The following is an 18,832-nucleotide window of genomic DNA, read 5'->3' as shown; positions in this document are numbered from 1 at the left end:
CCATAGTGCTAGCCAGTGTAGCACTGCCGAGCCTATAAGGATGCTGTAGGTTTTTCCTCCCAAGGTGGAGAACCTTGCATTTTTCAGTGTTAAACACCATCCGGCTCTCTAGAAATTAGGTGCCTACATCTCTCCAAGTCCCTCTTTCCTTACTTTATTCTTACTACTTTTTCGCCCCTGCCATGATAGGAGGTTAGCACTGACTATCAGCCCAGATACACACAAAGGTAACTCAGCATCTAACTCCCCAGTGAAATCAGTGCAAAGCAAAATGCCTAAATAAGACTGAGGAGCTAAAATACTTCTGTGGGTCTCCTCTTTTAGCATTTTTCAGTTGACTTCAGTGGGTTTGGATCAGATTCATAAGTGCTACCGTAATACAAGCAAGTAACCATAAATACTGGTAATTATGCATCATTGCTATGAGTGCACATACTGACCACTCAAGTTACAGAGATGCAGTACACCGTTAAGAGGAAGATGATGCAGTCAGAGCAAACTGAGTTTACTTTTATAGTAAATTGTAACTTCATAATTTTATGTTATCAAGGAAGCAAAATAAACAATTGGAGGGGGGGGGAACTGGGGAAGGATATAGACTTGTTGTGTTGCATTTGGTTCTTTGTGTTCAGTAGAGAGGTGCCACATGTGGATCTATAAGAGGGAATTCAGTTATATGACCATTTTTTAAATGGGCTTTGGATTTTGGGTGGCCCAGTAGAGAAATCTTTCAGAGGATCTGGGCACCCTCCAGTCCTAATGACTTCAAATCGATTCTCAGAAGTCTTCCATTGGACATCCAAAAATGGAGTCACCCATGTTCAGTGATCAGAAAGTTTCCTGGAGGATCAACCAGGAAGGGGCTCAGAACCTCAAAGAAATGGGCCTTGAAGTTTTCTTGTCATAGCAAGATAATACCCAGCTCTGAAAAAGCCATTGTCTGATATAATTAATCTGTGGGAAGGGTAGGGAAATTAGTCCTGCTAAAAAATGCACATCTGATGACTGTGTCCTCTGAAAATCTGCCTTTAGCCACAGAATAGATTCAAGACAGAAAGCAATAGCAAAAGGCTTGCCTGGATTTCCCTGCCAAATTCAAGGCATCAATCTTATTCTGGATGAATCAGACTTGAATGAATGGTTTAACTTCATGCCAGTTCAGTCCTGCCTTTCTGTTGAGACTGCTTGTTAGTTTACCAGTTGTCCTGTGCGTTCTTGTAATAGAATCATTATCAAGGGGAACTGAAATAACACCCCTGACCTGCAATTAAATAGCAAATGTTTTCAATCACTACTAACTTTGGTTATAACCATCACTTAAGCTGTGTCTTGATTGGGAAAAACAGGTTTGTGCTTAACTAGATATGGCTAACTCAGGGTAAAATCCTAGTAAAGACAAGGCAGCCTTTAGGTTGCATACAACTTAGTGAGTGGAGGAAAGATAAGGATTCCCCCAAAGTCTTTAACTCAACTTACTGGCTAAAGGCATACAAATATTTGATCGTTCAGTTGGTCTTGTGTTACTCCTAGGTTATGTGATAACTACAAACTTCCCTAAGTAGTTGGCAGAAGAGCAGGAGATCACGGTTTTGAGAGCAGGGGCAGTCGGGTGGGAGTAGAGTGCAGGAGTCTTACTCAAAAGTCTGCTGCTGCTGCTACTGCCCCATGCTCTGTCTGCCCTGGCTCTTGCTCTTAAAGCGGCAGCAGGGTGTCCAGGTGCAGCTGCGAGAGCAATGTCATGGGGTTGCTCTTGCTGCCAGGTCACAGAAACCACAAGGATTCATAGATTCACAGATTGTAGAATTGGAAGGGACCTTGAAGGATCATCGTGTCCTCAGGGACAATTCTGGCACTCCGCTAAGTTGGTACCCAGAGCCGGTGCCCCTCTCACCCAGCTGTAGTTACACCGCTGCAACCGGTCTTTTCTTAATGTGAGTTAGCTAACTTGGGTTCAGAACTGACATTCCTTCTTAGGGAAGTCAAAGCCCTAGATGGGAAAAGGTGATACTTAAGTCTTTAAAGACACTTTCAATCAGCCATTGTTTCTTCTTTCACACCTGTTGTTTTTAACTACTCAGTACACTGGTATGGATATACCAATGTCTTCCTTCAGGGTTTTACATCAGTTTCCTTCTGCTGAGAGAATCCCAGCATTTCCGCCAGTAAGATGCTGGATGCACAAAGCACTTCCATTATAGATTACATCCCAGAACTCCCTACCTTTTACACCATTCCTGGACCCTGCATGCATGTAATGCCTTCCTCAACAGTGATCACTTCTGAGTCTGCACATCTGAATGCAGAGGCAGACCCAAGATTTAGCGAAAGGAGTGATGCGGGGGAGGAGATGCGGAGGCTGCCACCCACACTGCAGAAGTGGCTGCACCCTTGCTCCCAGCCTCCTGCACCCACTGCTGCAGGAATACTGCATGAGTCTCTGGGGACTTTTTAAAGTCCCCAAAGTACATAAGAATCCCCCCTTTCCTCTCCATGGTCAAAGGCACATCCCTTCCCCTCTACTTCCTCCCTTCCCCACCTACCACTGCTGCTTTCCCTGTTGTCTCGGGGGGGAGGGAAGCTTCAAAGCCACTCCTGCCACAGCAGCCAGACTGTGCAGGAGCTGGACTCAGCTGGGAACAGCAACAGCAGCAGTGGCAATGAGTAGAAGGGTTCCTTCTCCCCTGAACTCTGCTCTTAGGGAATTGGACATGGTCGGGGAACCTACCACCGAGCCATTGCTGCTGATACCCCAGTTGCTGTTCTCAGCTGAGCCCAGCTCCTGTGCAGCCTGGTTAGAGCAGGCAGGAGTGGCTTGGATGCTTTCTGTGCCCCAGGGAGGATGGGGAAAGCAGCAGTGGCAGGTGGGGGAGGGGAGGGGACATATCTCTGAGCAGGAAGGGGAAGGGAGGGGTAAGATTCTTACATACTTTGGGAACTTTGAAAAAGTCCCTAGAGGCTCCCACAGCATGGGCCAGTGCAAAAGTGGGGGTGCAGTGCATCACTGCACCCCTTCTGCATTCATGCCATATGAACATGACTCTAAGCTTTGTTGGTATCACATAGCCAATTTTAGCACTGAACCTGTTCCTTCTTACTGTTTTTATCATGCATACAGGTTTTCAAAACAATGAGTAATTCTTGGAAAGTAATTCAGGCATCATGCAATGTATTTGGTAGCTAGACTGAATAGCAAAGCCTTATCAATATGATAATTGAAAAACTTATCCTACCAACTTGCTGTCAAACATGTCATTTCAGGTTGTCCCAAAGAGGACTGCATTTTGTAAGCTTCATCGTTATCTTCTCAGAATGTTAGTATTAGAACAGGAGTTGGTAATAAAACCTACTATTAGAATAAGTAAATTTTGTTACTGTAGTACCTAGTACACGTGGTACATGATTACCTGACCCCACTCCTTGTTTTGTAAGGGATCCCTCTACTCCTTGGCAGATAAAACCTGTTGGTAGAGAGGAAATTCTAGCCCCCTGTAGAAGCCAGAGAAGAAGAATACCACCCCACATGTATGGGCCAGGCACAGTAAAATTCAAATTGCCTACCTTTTTATGGGATGTAGCATGTGCTTCTTTCAATATGAGGCCCTATTTTGTGGCCTCCACTTTCTCCCACTACCTGTCCCTTTAGGAGAGGCTCATGCAGCTGTTGGGCACTAACATGGAGTAGAATTTGCCTTCCTTGTAGACAAGTTCTCACACATAAGACGCGTCCACATATGCAAGCATGTGCGCTTGCAGCAGCTCAAATAGAAGCAGTGCAAATTTGAGCCGGAGCTTTTTGCCTTAGTGCCCGTGACCGGACATGCACTTTGGTGCGGGGCAAATTGTGCCACTTGGGGCAAAATAACCCTGCCTGGTTCCTCCTAGATCTGCAGCTGAGGGAGCTAGAGCCTGGGGTCCCCAGCAGTATAAAAAGCAGCCCTGTCCTGGACCCTCAGGGCTACTCAATCTCAGGAGTTTCTGGGGCCCATCCCATTGGTGCCTGGGGACACTACTCCTTGTGCTGGCTGGACTGTTGAAGCAGCCCTGAGAGTTTCCTGCACCCTTTACCCACTGCAGCAGTCTGGCAGTGGGGCTGCTGCCTGCCTGTGACCTGCTCCGCACCTGCCAGACCTGGATGGGGACTGCACAGCCGGTAGAGGCATCTGCCTCTCTGGGCCAGCTGCCAGTGGGCTGGGGCTGCAGAGTTGACCTTTGTGCAGCACTACTGCTATGTGTGCCCCTGCCCAGCCATCTGGGCACCTATCGCCTGGAAGATGTTCCAGGTGTGGTAGCCTGCTTTGAACTGTCAAACCATGTCCTCCTGGCCCCAGTTGGCCAGAAGGACAGCCACAGCCAGCTGGGTCCAAGGTGCCAGGTCTGAGCAGGCTCCTGTGCCTGGGTCCTGCCACTTGCCTCCCTAGCAGGAATTCTGGTGTCCCCTATTTGAAAACTGAAAAATCCCTGATAAAAAAATCCCAAAGACGCTCTGTAAAATACCTCGAAATCCATGTTCCTCCACAATTAAAACAAAAGACCACTATATATATGGAGAGAGAGGGAGAAAGTGAGAGACAGAGAAACAGTGATAGTTGGGCAATGCTCTATTGCTATATCTACAGTGTTAAAGCAATTTGGAAGCCTACCAGTGTCTCTATCATCATAATAACATGAATTCTAAATACCTATATGTTTTGCTGTTTGCCTTTGGTTTTCTTACCATAGAGCAGTGAGAGCTCCCTGTGACCCCTTCACTAACTAAGATGTGGGGACAGCTATCCCTGCAGCCACAGCTCCTGCCAGCAGGTCTCATCCTGTCTGGCAGCTGGGTTTGTAGGGTGTGTGCTGGCGGGATGTGGGGTTTGCAGGAGGGGGGTGGCAAGTGGGGTTGGGGATGTGGGTGGCTGTGGAAGGATGTGGGGGGCCATGGGGTGTGTTGTGGGTAGGTGTAAGTGAATTGTGGGGGGGGCTACTCAGGAGGGGTGGGTCCCCTGCCCACCACAGGGTGCAACCCCCCTGCACAGCTTACAGACTGCCCCCACAGGGACTACAGCCCCCCAACAGGGGTTACAGCCCCCCCAACAGGGGCCACATGCTCCACCCCTGCTTGCTCCCCCAGCCCCCTGGATTGCTGCCCTGCCTGGCCCCATCATGTCCCGGCTCCTGCAGCCCCAACCCACGCTTCCATCCCCAGTCCCCCAATGGCTGCCCCACCCGGCCCCACCCCTGCTCGCTCCCCCAGACCTCCCAATGGCTGTCTCACCCAGCCCCAGAGCCTGCCTGCACCCCAGCCCCCACAATGGCTGCCCCCCCAGCCCCAGCTTCTTGGCACTTAAGAAAAAAAAAAGCCTCACACTCACCGGCAGTAGTAGGGGCTGTGGGGGCTCTGGAGCCACGTGGCAGAGCTCCTCCCCCACCCCCCGACAAGGGGCAGCGGGGCTCCCCGAATGCCACCCCCCCCCACCTGGCCCCAGCAGTCTGGGACTCAAAAAAATTTAAAAAATAAAAGGGCCCCTGCTGGCTGCTCCACCCAGCCCCAGCATTGTGGCAATTAAAAAAAAAAAAGCCCCGTACTCACCAGCAGTAGCTGCTGCCATCGGGGGCACTGGGGCCTCATGGCAGAAACCCTTCCCTTCCCCCCATGCAGCATGGGGCAGTGGGAACCAGCCCTGGCCTCCTGGCACCCGCACTGCTGCTGCCCCATTGCATGGGTGCAGCCGGGGTTGGCAGGGCACTGCGTGGCTCTGCACACTGTAGGGCAGCTGGGGTCACTATACCTGTAACCTGGGCCCTGTGCTGCATAGAGGGGCTCTGCCACGAGGCCCCTGTGACCCTGACGGCAGCTGCTACTGCTGGTGAGTGCGGGGCTTTTTTTTTTAATTGCCACGATGCTGGGGCTGGGTGGAGTAACGATCGGGGGGATCGGGGGTAAGCAGGGGATGGGGCCAGGTGGGGCAGTGATCAGGAGGAGGCTTAGGGGGCAGGCGGGTTAGGGATGGGGTTATGTGGGGCAGCAATCAGGGCTCGGGGGTAAGCAGGGGATGGGGCCAGGTGGGGCAGTGATCAGGTGGGCTCGGGAGGCAGGTGGGTTGGGGCTGTGTGGGGCAGCAATCGGGGGCTCGGGGGACAGGCAGGGGATGGGGCTGGGTGGGGCAGCCATCGGGGGGCTGGAGGGACAGCATTCCTGGGGGCCAGGGGAGCAGGGTCCCCCCCCATGGTGCCTTTTCCCCCTCCTCCAGCCCTCCCTGACCTCTGTGGTTGTCTCAGGGCATAGTTCGGGACCATGCCCTGCCCCGCTTTTTTCCCCTGCATTTTTTTTTTTACCCTGGATATAAGGATATAAGGGGTCTAGTTTTGCCCCCGTACTGCAAATTTGCAGCATGGAGAATGTTTTTTCATTCCACACATGCCTCTTGCAGTATCTCAAAGGGCTTTGAGATACTGCAAGATGCACATGCGTGCTCATCTGGATGCGCCTATTAAGTTCAGGGGCATAAGAGGGCAGCTGTGTGCCCTGAGCAGCAGCAGAGCATGGCACAGCAGCAGCTTCCAGGTGTGGGTGGCAGTGGGTATGGCCAGCCAGCAATGGTCAACTGCCTCAGAAGTCAGAAAGAAGAGATCCCTAGGCTCTCCCCTCTTGTATGTGTACCTAGAGGCACCATGTGGCCCTGATCTTAACATGGTGAGAATTTCCACATTTAAGACTCTGTCAAATCAGCGAAACTAGTCTCAGACAATCCACACTCCTCTTAAGAAGTCTTTAAAACCTGCCACAGAAAACTTGAATTCCAGTCTAAAAGTTGATTGGCTGCTGTGATTCTGCTCAGGGGAGATTACTGGAAGCTGTGGCGAGAGGGGTCCCATTTTTTAGCCCTGCTCTCATTTTGAGAGAATTTGTTTTCGACTTAATCCAGATGGCTTGCTAAATATTTTTAGGAAAATTGGGAGTAGTCATTGATATTTGATTTGCTTCCCTTCTTCCATCGTACATGAGGACACCTATCTTGGAAGCTGCATTCAGTTGTAGTCCTGGACAAAGAAGCAAGGTAATACTGGAGGCAGGACCACTATGTAGATACAGGCAACTTGTGAGAATTGGTGTTATTTAATAAGAAAAACTGACCTCAGGCAGTACTGAAAGTTAGGCCCTGAATGTCTCAGTACATCTGCATACCCTCCAGGGGTTCTCCAACTGTGGTCTGTGACTCACAGAACAGGCGGGTTTTGGTGCAGGCAGGAAGGAATGTGGCCCATAATTGGATCTCTTTGCTAGCCTACAAAATGAGAGACGTTCACTGTTACCCAGATGGAAAAATGCTTCATAACCAAAGGATTTCAGTACTAACAAAGGCCACGTTTTCTTTTTTTTTCTCTCTCTCTGTCTCTTTTTACCTTTTATTTAGCATTTCCAAAGATGTCATCTTTCACTTATAAGTGTTGGTACAAGTCATCATAAACAAACCAGGATCTCCGAGTCGAAAAAAAACTGAAAAATATTGGGATTCAGGGAGATCAAATAATATGTTGGACAGCTATATACATCCTTTAAAACACTATGCAAGTGCAGAGGAGACAACTCTCCTTTGTTATTCTGATGGAATGATTACAAGCTTAGCTGGTTATAATAATGAAGTCAGAAATTCAGACTTGAACTACCAAATAATATCATCTGCAGAATTGCCCTTATTTATGTGCATTTTTAACTATAAGATAAAAACATCTTTCATTTCCACTTAACTAGAAGATATATAATCAATATGTAATTTGGATGAGCGCCTTATATTAACTTTGTGTCAATGCTAAGGAGTTGACTTAACATAAATCTGCATTAAAATGATTTAAGAATGTCTACGCAAGTGTTGTGTCAATGGTCAAGTCCTTAAGTACCAAGTGATACCATGGAAAAAAGTAACAATTTCTAGAAGGTAAATTGCTCAGTTAGAAATAGACATTATAATTTTACTGTTTAACATTTCATACTCATTTCCCCAGACAAAACTGATGTTTTAACCAGAATCATTTTGTGTAAGTGTTTAATTTTTTTTTCTTTTACAATTCATGTTTATAGTTTAACAGCACCCGCTCGCCCTCCCCCACTGAGTGTTGCCACATGACCCCATGGAGTAGAAAGGTATTGGAAAAACAAGCATTCCTAAACTAACAGCCCTATCTCACTCATTTTCTCCCTTTCAGATTCTAACCCTTTCTGTTGCTTGCTGTTCTTTTGCTCACTTTTTTGCCTTGTCTTAAGGAAAACAGTTTTTATATATTACTCTTCTATCAATAAGGCATGCCAACTGCTTTCTTTTTAATTTGGGTAAGCTTAAAAGGTTTAGTAGACTGGAAACTGTTTCCCCCTATTACCTAGTTTTGAAGGCCTAGAGCCAGATGGACTATGTGATTGCATATTCTTTTCTTGTAACATGTGGAGTTCCCCAGTATTTTTCAAAATCATAAGGAATCATTCAAATGATGCCCAAGGAAAAGCATGTATTTATTCCACAGACAGCTGTCATGTTTGTTGTTTAAGGGACAACTTCAGTAGATAGTCAGAGCCTGTAGTCAGGTCACTACTCTTTCTTTGTCTGGCAATCCATTGTTATTCACTGAATAAATCAGCAACAAATGCAGTCTGCATGTGTATATGTGAGTGTATGCGTGTGTGTGTGTGTGTGGCTTTTTTTTTTTTTGCATGCACCAAAACTTTTTTTTTTTGGAAGTTACCTAGGAAACAAAGTCTTTTGTGCTTCAAGTTTATATGAGCTATTCACGTCTGCTGGGGATCGGCACAAAAGCTCCAGAGAGAAAGAAGACTGCAATGTTTTACTAAAACCCTACATGGAAAAAAATGTTTTTCTCAGGGGGGGAAAACATACAGTCTCTTGGGTTTATGGGTGTTTTTGCAGATAACATTAACAAGGTAAGTAAGTGTCCTGCAATTTGGCTGTTAAGTATGATCTTAAACACTTTTGCAATCAGTTTGGAACTGTTGTTTGCCAAATTTTAGATCTGCAACTCCCACAGGATTTGTGAGAATGTGATTAAGAGAAGTGGCATAAAGGGAACAATTTTGGTTTGAGAGTGTAATATTAAGCATGAAATGCTACATTTTGTGCCAAAGAAAGTAAGTAAAATATCTTATGTTAACTACGTGTGCTCATAAAGCTAAATTTCTGGCAATAAACTGAAAGCAACAAACATAAATGAGAGCCTTAATAGTCAGCCAACTGGAAATCTAACACTGAAAAGAAAACCAGGCTAGGAAATATTGCTAAATATTTACTGAAAGATACAGACAGGTTTCCTGAACTAGTCAAAGACTTGTCACAGAAATGTATTAACTACAGAAGACGGGAAAGATAGGCAGACAAAGAATAAGAGTTTCTCCCCCTCCCCCACTTCCAAACAAAACAGAAAGTTCTTTCCACAGACTGAGATGGTTTCAAAATATGTCTTTAATTCAGGAATAGAAGGAAATGTTGGTCACATATTCCTTTCTTGTTCATTGAAACTTCATCATTGCAGATAGGGTATTTCTCTTTTCTTTTTAAAAGCACTTACCTTCTTTTCTTCCATGTAATTAACTTCTCTCTGTGCTCATTCGGCTTTCTATATGTTTATGTCTAGTGGTCTTAGTAACATGTCTTGAAATATGTGTGCTGTCCAAATGACGCTTCTTAAAGTGACAGTCATTGGTTAGGATTCTTTTGACGCTACTGCCGTCAACAACACCTGCAGCCAAATATTTATTTGTAGATTTTTCCACACTCTTTGAACTGTTCATATTCCTGGTTGATTCATAAAAGCAAAATGTGTATTTTTCTAAAGCACAGATTGATATTTTGAAAGCTTTGGGCCCCTTGTCAAATTAATTATTTCTTGGGGCTCATTTTCAGCAGTTGTCACTACACTAGTGCTTATAGGTATTTGCATGCACATTTCTAGCAGTTCTATGTGTATGTGATAATGACATGCAAATATGGGTGTGGGTGGACTTAAAATTTGTGATAATGGGTACATATTGTAACAAATGTAGGCTACACCTTCAGAAACTGAAATATGTCCCCAAAAATAGTTACTCTTCACCACAATGTTTCCAGTATGTTGAGGGTATGTTTTTTTTCTTACCGTAACATCACATCCACTTGGGAGAAAAAGTGCAGTTGACCTGTTTGAATATCTATAACTCTTTATTGCTTCCCTACAACCTACTTCTGATCTCAGTAGAAACTGCTTTGTTTAAAAATTAGCCTTGAAAGACTTAACAGTGAACACTGATTTTGAATGTGTTCATTTGCAGTCCCATCCACCAGAAGACGAAGATACAGATGTCATGTTAGGGCAGAGGCCGAAAAATCCAATACATAATATCCCTTCTACACTGGATAAGCAAACCAATTGGAGTAAAGCACTACCTCTCCCAACTCCGGAGGAGAAAATGAAACAAGATGCCCAAGTGATTTCCTCTTGCATTATCCCCATCAATGTCACTGGTACAAATCTCTTCTATTTCTTTTGCTTGATTTAAGGGTGTTTAGGTCAAAGCATGTTATTTTAAGTGTGTTTCAAAATACAAGACTTTGAGAGTCTACTGCAGTCCCTCAAGAATTTAGGTTAGAAGACATTTAATTAACTAAATTAATTCCTAGTGTACATCCAGTATGGTTGTTGAAGTTACAGCTAGGATTAATTTGGCTGTAACTTCAGTGTATTGGTGTCATGTTATAAACTATTATCTAGCATAAGTGTCTATAGTATGATGTGTAATTTTGTTATATATAACACTAATTGTTTTTATTCATAAAGACATAACATAGCTCTTTGAGTTTAGTTGAAAGATAACACAGAAAGCCGCAGTGATTGATCATATGATTATCATGTGTAACGGAGCAAATAAGAGCAAAGAATATACTTAGTATTTGTACTGTGTTGAATATATAAGTATTGGTTATATAACTTGTAAACGACTGCTTTGAGCTCTCTTTTCATGCCTCTAGGTTGAAGGTATAGTACTGGCATCTTTATTTATAAGGCTTTTAAATTTTAAGTCACTGAATTTATCTAAAGGATTCACTTGCATATTAATATGCAGCATGTATACAGGCTATGAAATAAGAGTGATAATTTATTTTCCAAAATGACAAGTATCAGCTCCTTTCTTTCTCTCTCGCTTGCTTGCTCTCTCTGTCCCCTCACCTCCTTGTATCATTTGGTGCTCTAATAAATAGGAAAATTATGTGACCTTTTCCCTCAAATTTTTATACCACATTTTTATTCCTTTAAGAATGTAAACTTGGCAAACTTCTATGATTAAAGATTTTGGTACAGAGATCACAAAAAACAGTTGCAAATTTACAGTTAGCTTTATAACATAAATATTATGTATTTAATTGGGCTGTTCTAAAATTGCTACAAATAGAATGTATGTGGGGAGGTCTTATGTCTATGCCCTAGACGAAAGTAAAATTGTGATGTTTGTCCACTAGTAAAGACAGTATTAATTCAAAATATAGTACAGCACTTTAAGGAATATATTCTCTTGGGTATGCTACTTTCTAATATCACTCAGGTTGCACACCCATTTTGGAGCAGAGTATAACTCCAAATCGGGGGCAAATGTCAACTTTTCAAGAAACAGAGATATTTAGGTAAAACTAACATGTCTTAAATTGGAACCAACCTTTTCCTGATCAGTTTTAGAGACCAAGTATAGCATGTAAAATTCTGCATCTCTGTCTTTATCATCCTTACTCAAACTTTTTGGAAGTAATTTTGCACATATCAAAGGGGATATGCCCAAGATCACTTGTCTTTAGCAGATAACCCTGCATGTTTGCCACAAGGATTGTGTTGAAAGAAGGTACAATTGCTGAAACTTCTGATTGCTGATAGTTCTGATTTTCATTTACAACAATGTTTTTATTTTATTTTTTTAAATTTCCAACCTGATAAATATGTGACTTTTAAGAATTACAGTTAATGGAATGCATAGCTCTTTTGTTCATCATTAAAGAAAGTTCTTCCTCTGCTTGTTCCAGGGGCATTGGTGGTTACAGGACATCTGTCTGACGCCTCTATCTCACAGTAGTAGATTTCAAGAAGAACTTTTACAAGAAAGTTACTTTTTAATGTTTTACATTGTTATGTAATGTAATCTGTATGTGTATGTCTGTGTATAATTATGGTTGATATAATTATACACTATTTAGATAGAGCTTTTTGAATCAGGAGGGGTTTGTTTTTTTTGGTTTCGGTTTTCTTTGTTTGTTTGTTTTCTTATTATTACGAACCACAATAACAAGTGGCCTTAACTTCAGTGTTTACGGATCTGGCACATTTATTCAAACATGAACCTTGCCTACTTCAGAGAGCATGACTTTACATTTGCTAAAGAAACTATAAAAGCTAAGTGCTAATGTTTGGCTGGCTCCCAATTAACTTTATATTGGCTGTGGAGCAGGAGAGAAAGCTTTCCTGAAGCAACAAGATGCAAAGCAAAGTATTCTTATCTATTCTAGTAAATGGGTACCTGAAGTGCAGCTACAAAATCCACATTAAGGCACTGAAATATGCAGCCTGGTTTTCAAAAATGCTCATTACTTAGCAACTACCATTAACTTCTCTGAGAGCTCCTGGATACTGAGCACTTCATAAGTCCACACCAGCTATTGAGGTGTCTACCTGTGGTTTTAGAATTTGCATTTTTAGGTGCCCATTTATGTAATTCTTGACCACAGATAATAGTTAAGAAGAATGTTCTCTAAGCTTGAATGTGGACTTCGGAGTCCAACTTTAGGCAACTTTTTTTGAAAATCCTGGCAATTCTATTTTGACTTGTGCCTTGGCTTCCTAAGAGTCACCAGACTACTTCAAAATGGTTTTATGACCCAGTTTATTTGTTTTGAAATTAGTCAGACCATAGCTGAATGGATCATTATTTGCAGCAGTGTTGGTATCATTGCCTCCAAGGCAGACAAGCAAGTAGCTCTGACACAGATGCCTTGCCCTACAGAATTCTTAACTTTTTTTTCCTTTTTTATTTTTTCCCCTTCTGTTACTTTTGGCAAAGCAGGCTGCTGAGATGGGGCTGGAGTTAGAAGTAAAACTGTGATATACTATAATATACTTTACATAAGAGCTGCATAAGGGCTCCCTTATATTTATTCATAGGCTTAATCCAAGCTCACATACCTCCTCTGTGTTCCAGCCATGAAAATTTGTTTACCATTTCTAAAGGCTAATGAGACCTATTTATGGGTTGCAGGAGTTGGTTTTGACAGAGAGGCTAGTATACGCTGCTCTCTTGTTCATTCACAATCTGTACTACAGCGGAGACGAAAGTTGAGAAGGAGGAAAACCATCTCTGGCATCCCCAGAAGAGTGCAACAAGAAATAGGTGTAGTATAAATAAAAATCTTCAATAGATAGCATTCTAACTGACTTAAATTGCAGGGATATGAAGTGGTAGCCTGCCTTCCAAACAGCTTTCTAAGGAAGTTGTTAAGCTTTAATGGTTGTGAAGCTTGGAAATAATGTTTGTTTGTTTGCTTTTTTCTTTAATACAGCAAGAAAAGCTATATCGCTCAATATGGCCTCTATGTACCAGAGACCTTACCGAGTGATATAGACATTCATGTTCAACCCTTATTGTTTAAATGTAATCAGTTTACTTAATTTTTTTTCAGTTTATTTTTGTTCTATAACCATAGTTATGTACATAAAAAGTAACTAGATTCAGTGAAAGTTTTTTCTTGTGCAAGACATCTTAAGGTAAAGAAGTGATAGATGTTACCCTCCAAGTTGATGAGCTGTCACAGCACACAGAGCAACTTATGTGTATGACCAATTGAATGTTAGATATCTTCGTTTGATATCTGCACAAGTGCTTTACGGAAAACTTTGCCAAACATTCTTTTTATGTGATACTTTTTTACGATTTTCTTCCTCTTGTTCCTTACTATTGAAGATATTTGCGTGAAATCTGGTAGCCTAGTTGGGATCTTACTTAGGTTTGTATAGCAGCCAAGTTTAAAACTGTTGTGAGATCAGTAGTAGGCTCAGAGTCTGTATGTCTTCAGCTTTATTTCATCTGTACCTGAAGTCAGTCATGATCTTGTAGTTGGTTCCAGTGGAAATTGTATCGCAAACAGGAGTGTGTTCCTAGTAGGGAATAAACACCTGAACCTACGAAAGAAAGAACCTATTGCTATTTAAATATCCTCAGTAATAAAAAAGAAGAGAAAAGAAATTCATAAATGATATAAAATTCAAATAGACCTGTTTGAAAAAGATGTTTACAAAGTTTTCTGTGAGGTATCATTTCATGCAAACAGCCAGTATTAGTTGAAATATGGTGTCACAAACTTAAAAGTGAATTTGTATCTAAGTGCAGCAAGACTAGCTCAGAGTGAGATCACTATGCAGGAACAAAAGAATTTCCCACTTTTCCAGGATAAGGTCTACCTTCATATTTTTTAAATATGTAAAGTTAAATTTGGTTCAATACTCAGCAAAAAAGAGAGACAAACCACAGCAGATATGTTTCTCAGATTGCTCTAAGGGTCATCCTTAGTTCGCAATGTGAAAGCGTATCTCACGTTATTTTACGTATATCCTAGATTCTGATGAGTCTCCTGTAGCAAGAGAACGGAATGTAATTGTGCATACAAACCCAGACTTCTCCAGTACAGTCAACCGGAGATCAGGTACCAGAGACTCTGAGTGTCAGACTGAAGAAATTCTTATTGCTGCTCCATCCAGGAGAAGAATCCGAGCTCAGAGAGGTCAGAGTGTTGTAGCCTCCCTGTCACACTCAGCTGGCAACATCCTGGTGCTGACAGACAATGGGGATTCAGTGTTTGCTACAGCAGTGAGCAACCGCATCCGATCACGGAGTCTTCCTCGTGAAGGTGCTAGAACCAGTGAAGCTGATCAAGATGCTGGGGCCAAAACTTCAGTGTATGAAGCAAACTGCTTTTTGGCAAGCCAAGAAAGAATCCCAAAAAAGGGTAAAGATGCCATCGATAAACAAGATTCACAAGAACACCAGCCTATAGGTTTGACCTGTTCTCAGCATCTCCACAGTCCAGAGCATAACATAAATGAGAGAGGGAGGTCGAGGTTGTCCAGGATGGCAGATTCTGGTAGCTGTGAGATTTCCTCAAACTCTGACACCTTTGGGAGCCCCATTCACTCTATTTCCACAGCAGGTGTCCTTCTCAGCAGCCACATGGACCAAAAGGATGACCACCAGTCCTCCAGTGGGAACTGGAGTGGGAGTAGCTCAACATGTCCCTCACAGACATCTGAAACCATTCCTCCAGCTGCCTCTCCTCCACTGACTGGCTCTTCACACTGTGACTCAGAGCTATCATTGAACACTGCTCCTAACGCCAATGAGGATTCCAGTGTCTTTATAACAGAGCAGTTCAGTGATCATGTAGATAAGGTTAGAGGTCACAGGGCAAGCTCCTTCACCTCCACTGTAGCAGATTTACTTGATGACCCCAATAACAGCAACATGAGTGATAGCGAATGGAACTACTTGCATCATCATCACGATGCATCGTGTCGTCAGGATTTCAGCCCTGAACGCCCAAAGGCTGACAGCCTGGGATGCCCAAGTTTTACAAGCATGGCCACTTATGACAGTTTTCTAGAAAAGACTCCATCTGACAAGGCAGACAGTAGCTCTCACTTTTCTGTGGACACTGAAGGATATTATACCTCCATGCACTTTGACTGTGGTCTCAAGGGTAATAAAAGTTATATTTGTAACTATGCAGCCGCAGGCTCTGAGAGTGGCCAGAATGCAGGTGTTGCTTCCAGTATCACTGATTGTGCCTGGCAGTGTTGTGTAAACCACAGGAGGCAGGGAAGACAGAGTATCGCTCTTAAGAAACCAAAGGCAAAGCCAGCCCCACCAAAACGCAGCTCATCTTTGAGAAAATCTGAGAGCAGCATGGATCTTCCTGAGAAGAACGAACCAAAGATAAGCGGTGGGCAGCACGTGCCTCACGCTTCCAGGGAAATGAAGTTGCCACTTGAGTTTTCAAACATACCCTCCAGAGTGGAAAACTCTAATCTGCCAAGCAAACAGGAACTCTCCTGGATTAACCAGAATGACAGTGGATTAAAGGACACTCCATTTGACACCACAGATATTCCATCATTTAAAGATGAAGGTGCTGACCAATCTCACTATGCAGATCTCTGGCTTCTAAATGACTTGAAAACTAATGATCCTTATAGGTCTTTATCCAATTCAAGCACTGCTACGGGTACTACAGTCATAGAATGCATCAAGTCCCCAGAGAGTTCTGAATCACAAACGTCACAGTCTGGATCAAGAGCCACCACTCCATCCCTCCCCTCTGCTGATAATGAGTTTAAACTGGCTTCTCCAGAAAAGCTGGCTGGTTTAGCCTCCCCGTCTAGTGGTTACTCCAGTCAGTCTGAAACACCAACATCTTCTTTCCCAACAGCTTTCTTTTCTGGACCCTTATCCCCAGGGGGTGGTAAAAGAAAGCCAAAAGTACCAGAAAGGAAGTCCTCGTTGCAACAGCCACCTTCTAAAGACGGCAATATATCTATAAACAAAGATCTTGAACTTCCAATTATACCTCCTACTCATCTTGACCTAAGTGCTCTTCATAATGTCTTGAATAAACCATTTTCTCACAGACACCAGTTGCATGTTTTGAATCACAATAAACAGAACGTGGTAGGAGAAGCACTAAAACCTAATCCTCCACCAGCCCTTGCTATCACACCTTCAGTTTTAAAGTCTGTTCACCTTAGATCAATTAATAAGCCTGAAGATGCAAAACAAAAAGACAGTGACACAGATCTTGTCTTCATAGAAGAAACCACATTAATGGTGACTGGCATTTCTCCAGTCAAAATGAAACCATTTGTAGGTAAAAAACCATTATCACGTCAGTACTCCACTGAAGATGCCATAATGTCCTATCCTGACTTTTCTCCAATAGAGCCAGGCCCTGATAATCTGAATTCAGAAAAAAGTTCCTCTTTCACAGCACAGAATACTTGTGATCAAGACTCACTAACCTTAGCAAACGTGGATAGTTTAGAAGCTAAGTCCTTCAAAGACCATATGCACCCAGATAGTGAACTGTTACCAGAAAACACACCAAATAAAACCTGTAACACTTCTACAGAAGAATTTCAAAAAGGCGCAATTGTCTTCACAAGTGATTATGAAGCAAAGACAACTCCTGGCATGGAACAGGATGAGAGCCTTGATCACATGCAGATTCAGCAAGAATTATCAGCAGCCTCTGAACAAAAGTTTGTATCTGAACGTGTGAATGAAACCATATCCCAGCCGGGGGAAGCAGACTTTAGCAATCAGCTTAAGCACCAGTTTGATTTAAGCCACCATGATAACAAAGTGCCTGGGAATATCACCTATGAGTCCGAGACAGCAACTGTAAATTCACTCAGTGAAAATAGTTCTGAGCAGGAAAATGATATTGCATCAGGTATTGCAACCAAAAGTGCCTCTGATAACAGCAGGGCAGAGGAGACACAGGGGAGTGCAGATCATGCTTCATTGAAAGGTAAGTGTTTTAATTATTATTTCTATTTTTAAAGGGGTATATGGCATCCAAATTTATATTTAGCAATCTCTAAAAATATTGGATTGTACTTCCAGGATACCACAAATCAGCATAGCTCAATGAATATCAATCAGTGAAATTATCCTGGTTTAATAGCAGATGATTCTCACCCTCTCTGCTTTAAAGATTCTTAGGAGAACTTGTATTTTACATTTTTCTGTGATTTTATTAATGTTAAAAAAAGAAAAATTAACCAGCCCTTTGCACCAAGATACAGCATTTTGACAGATATATAGAATCACAGAAAATGAGGGTTGGAAGGGATCTCAGGAGGTCATGTAGTCCAACCCCCTGCTCAAAGCAGAACCACCCCCAGCTAGATCATCCCAGGCACATCTTTTTTTCTAGCTGGGTTTTAAAAACCTCCAACGATGGAGATTCTACAACCTCTCTGGGTAAACTGTTCCAGTGTTATACTACCATCCTAGTAAAAAAGGTTTTCCTCATATCTAACCTAAACTTCCCCTGCTGCAACTTGAGACCATTGCTCCTTGTTCTGTCATCTGCCACCACTGAAAACAGTCCAGCTCCATCCTCTTTGAAACCACGTTTCAGGTAGTTGAAAGCCACTATCAAATCCCCCCTCAGTCTTCTCTTCTCCAGACTAAATAAACCCAGTTCCCTCAGCCTCTCTTCGTAAGTCACATGCCCCAACCCTCTAACTATTTTATCCCTCATCACCCTCATCACCCTCCACTGGACTCTCTCCAATTTGTCCACATCCTTTCTGCAGTGGGGGAGCCCCAAACTGGACACAGTACTCCAGTGCTAAATAGACAGGAATAATCATTTCCCTTGGTCTGCTGGCAATGCTCCTACTAATGCAGCCCAGTATGCTGTTAATCTTGTTTGCAACAAGGGCACATTTTTGGCTCATATTCAGCTCATTGTCCACTGTAACTTCCAGGTCCTTTTCTGCAGAGCTGCTGCTTAACCAGTTGGTCCCCAGCCTGTCCTGGTGCATAGGATTGTTTTGTCCTAAGTGCAGGACTTTACACTTTTTCTTGTTAATTGAATGAGATTTCTTTCAGTCCAGTCCTCCAATTTGTCAAGGTCTCTCTGAATCCTAACCCTGTCCTCCTGGACTTGGTGTGTGCTGTAAACTTGCTGAGGGTGCACTCTATCCCATCTTCCAGGTCGTTGATGACATAGAATATTTAGACTAGATTATAAAGTGTATATTATTGTCTAGACAA

The 18,832-nt window shown here is 43.0% G+C and overlaps 1 protein-coding gene across 4 annotated transcripts in view; it reads left to right on the top strand.

Annotated features, from left to right (window-relative positions):
* NHS (NHS actin remodeling regulator) overlaps positions 1–18,832 on the top strand; it is a 370,561-nt gene that overhangs the window by 341,758 nt on the left and 9,971 nt on the right. For 2 of the 4 annotated variants that reach the window (XM_019494994.2, XM_019494996.2), the window contains 4 exons: positions 8,063–8,125; positions 10,295–10,487; positions 13,259–13,390; positions 14,613–17,576. In XM_019494994.2, the coding sequence (XP_019350539.1) occupies positions 8,063–8,125; positions 10,295–10,487; positions 13,259–13,390; positions 14,613–17,576 (3,352 nt within the window). The other 2 variants (XM_059720895.1, XM_019494995.2) reach the window with 2 other exon arrangements.

This window comes from Alligator mississippiensis, chromosome 1, assembly GCF_030867095.1.
Source record: "Alligator mississippiensis isolate rAllMis1 chromosome 1, rAllMis1, whole genome shotgun sequence".
Taxonomy (NCBI): Eukaryota; Metazoa; Chordata; order Crocodylia; family Alligatoridae; genus Alligator; species Alligator mississippiensis.
Note: the sequence above shows the minus strand (reverse complement) of the source record. Positions and strands in the feature narration are given on the sequence as shown.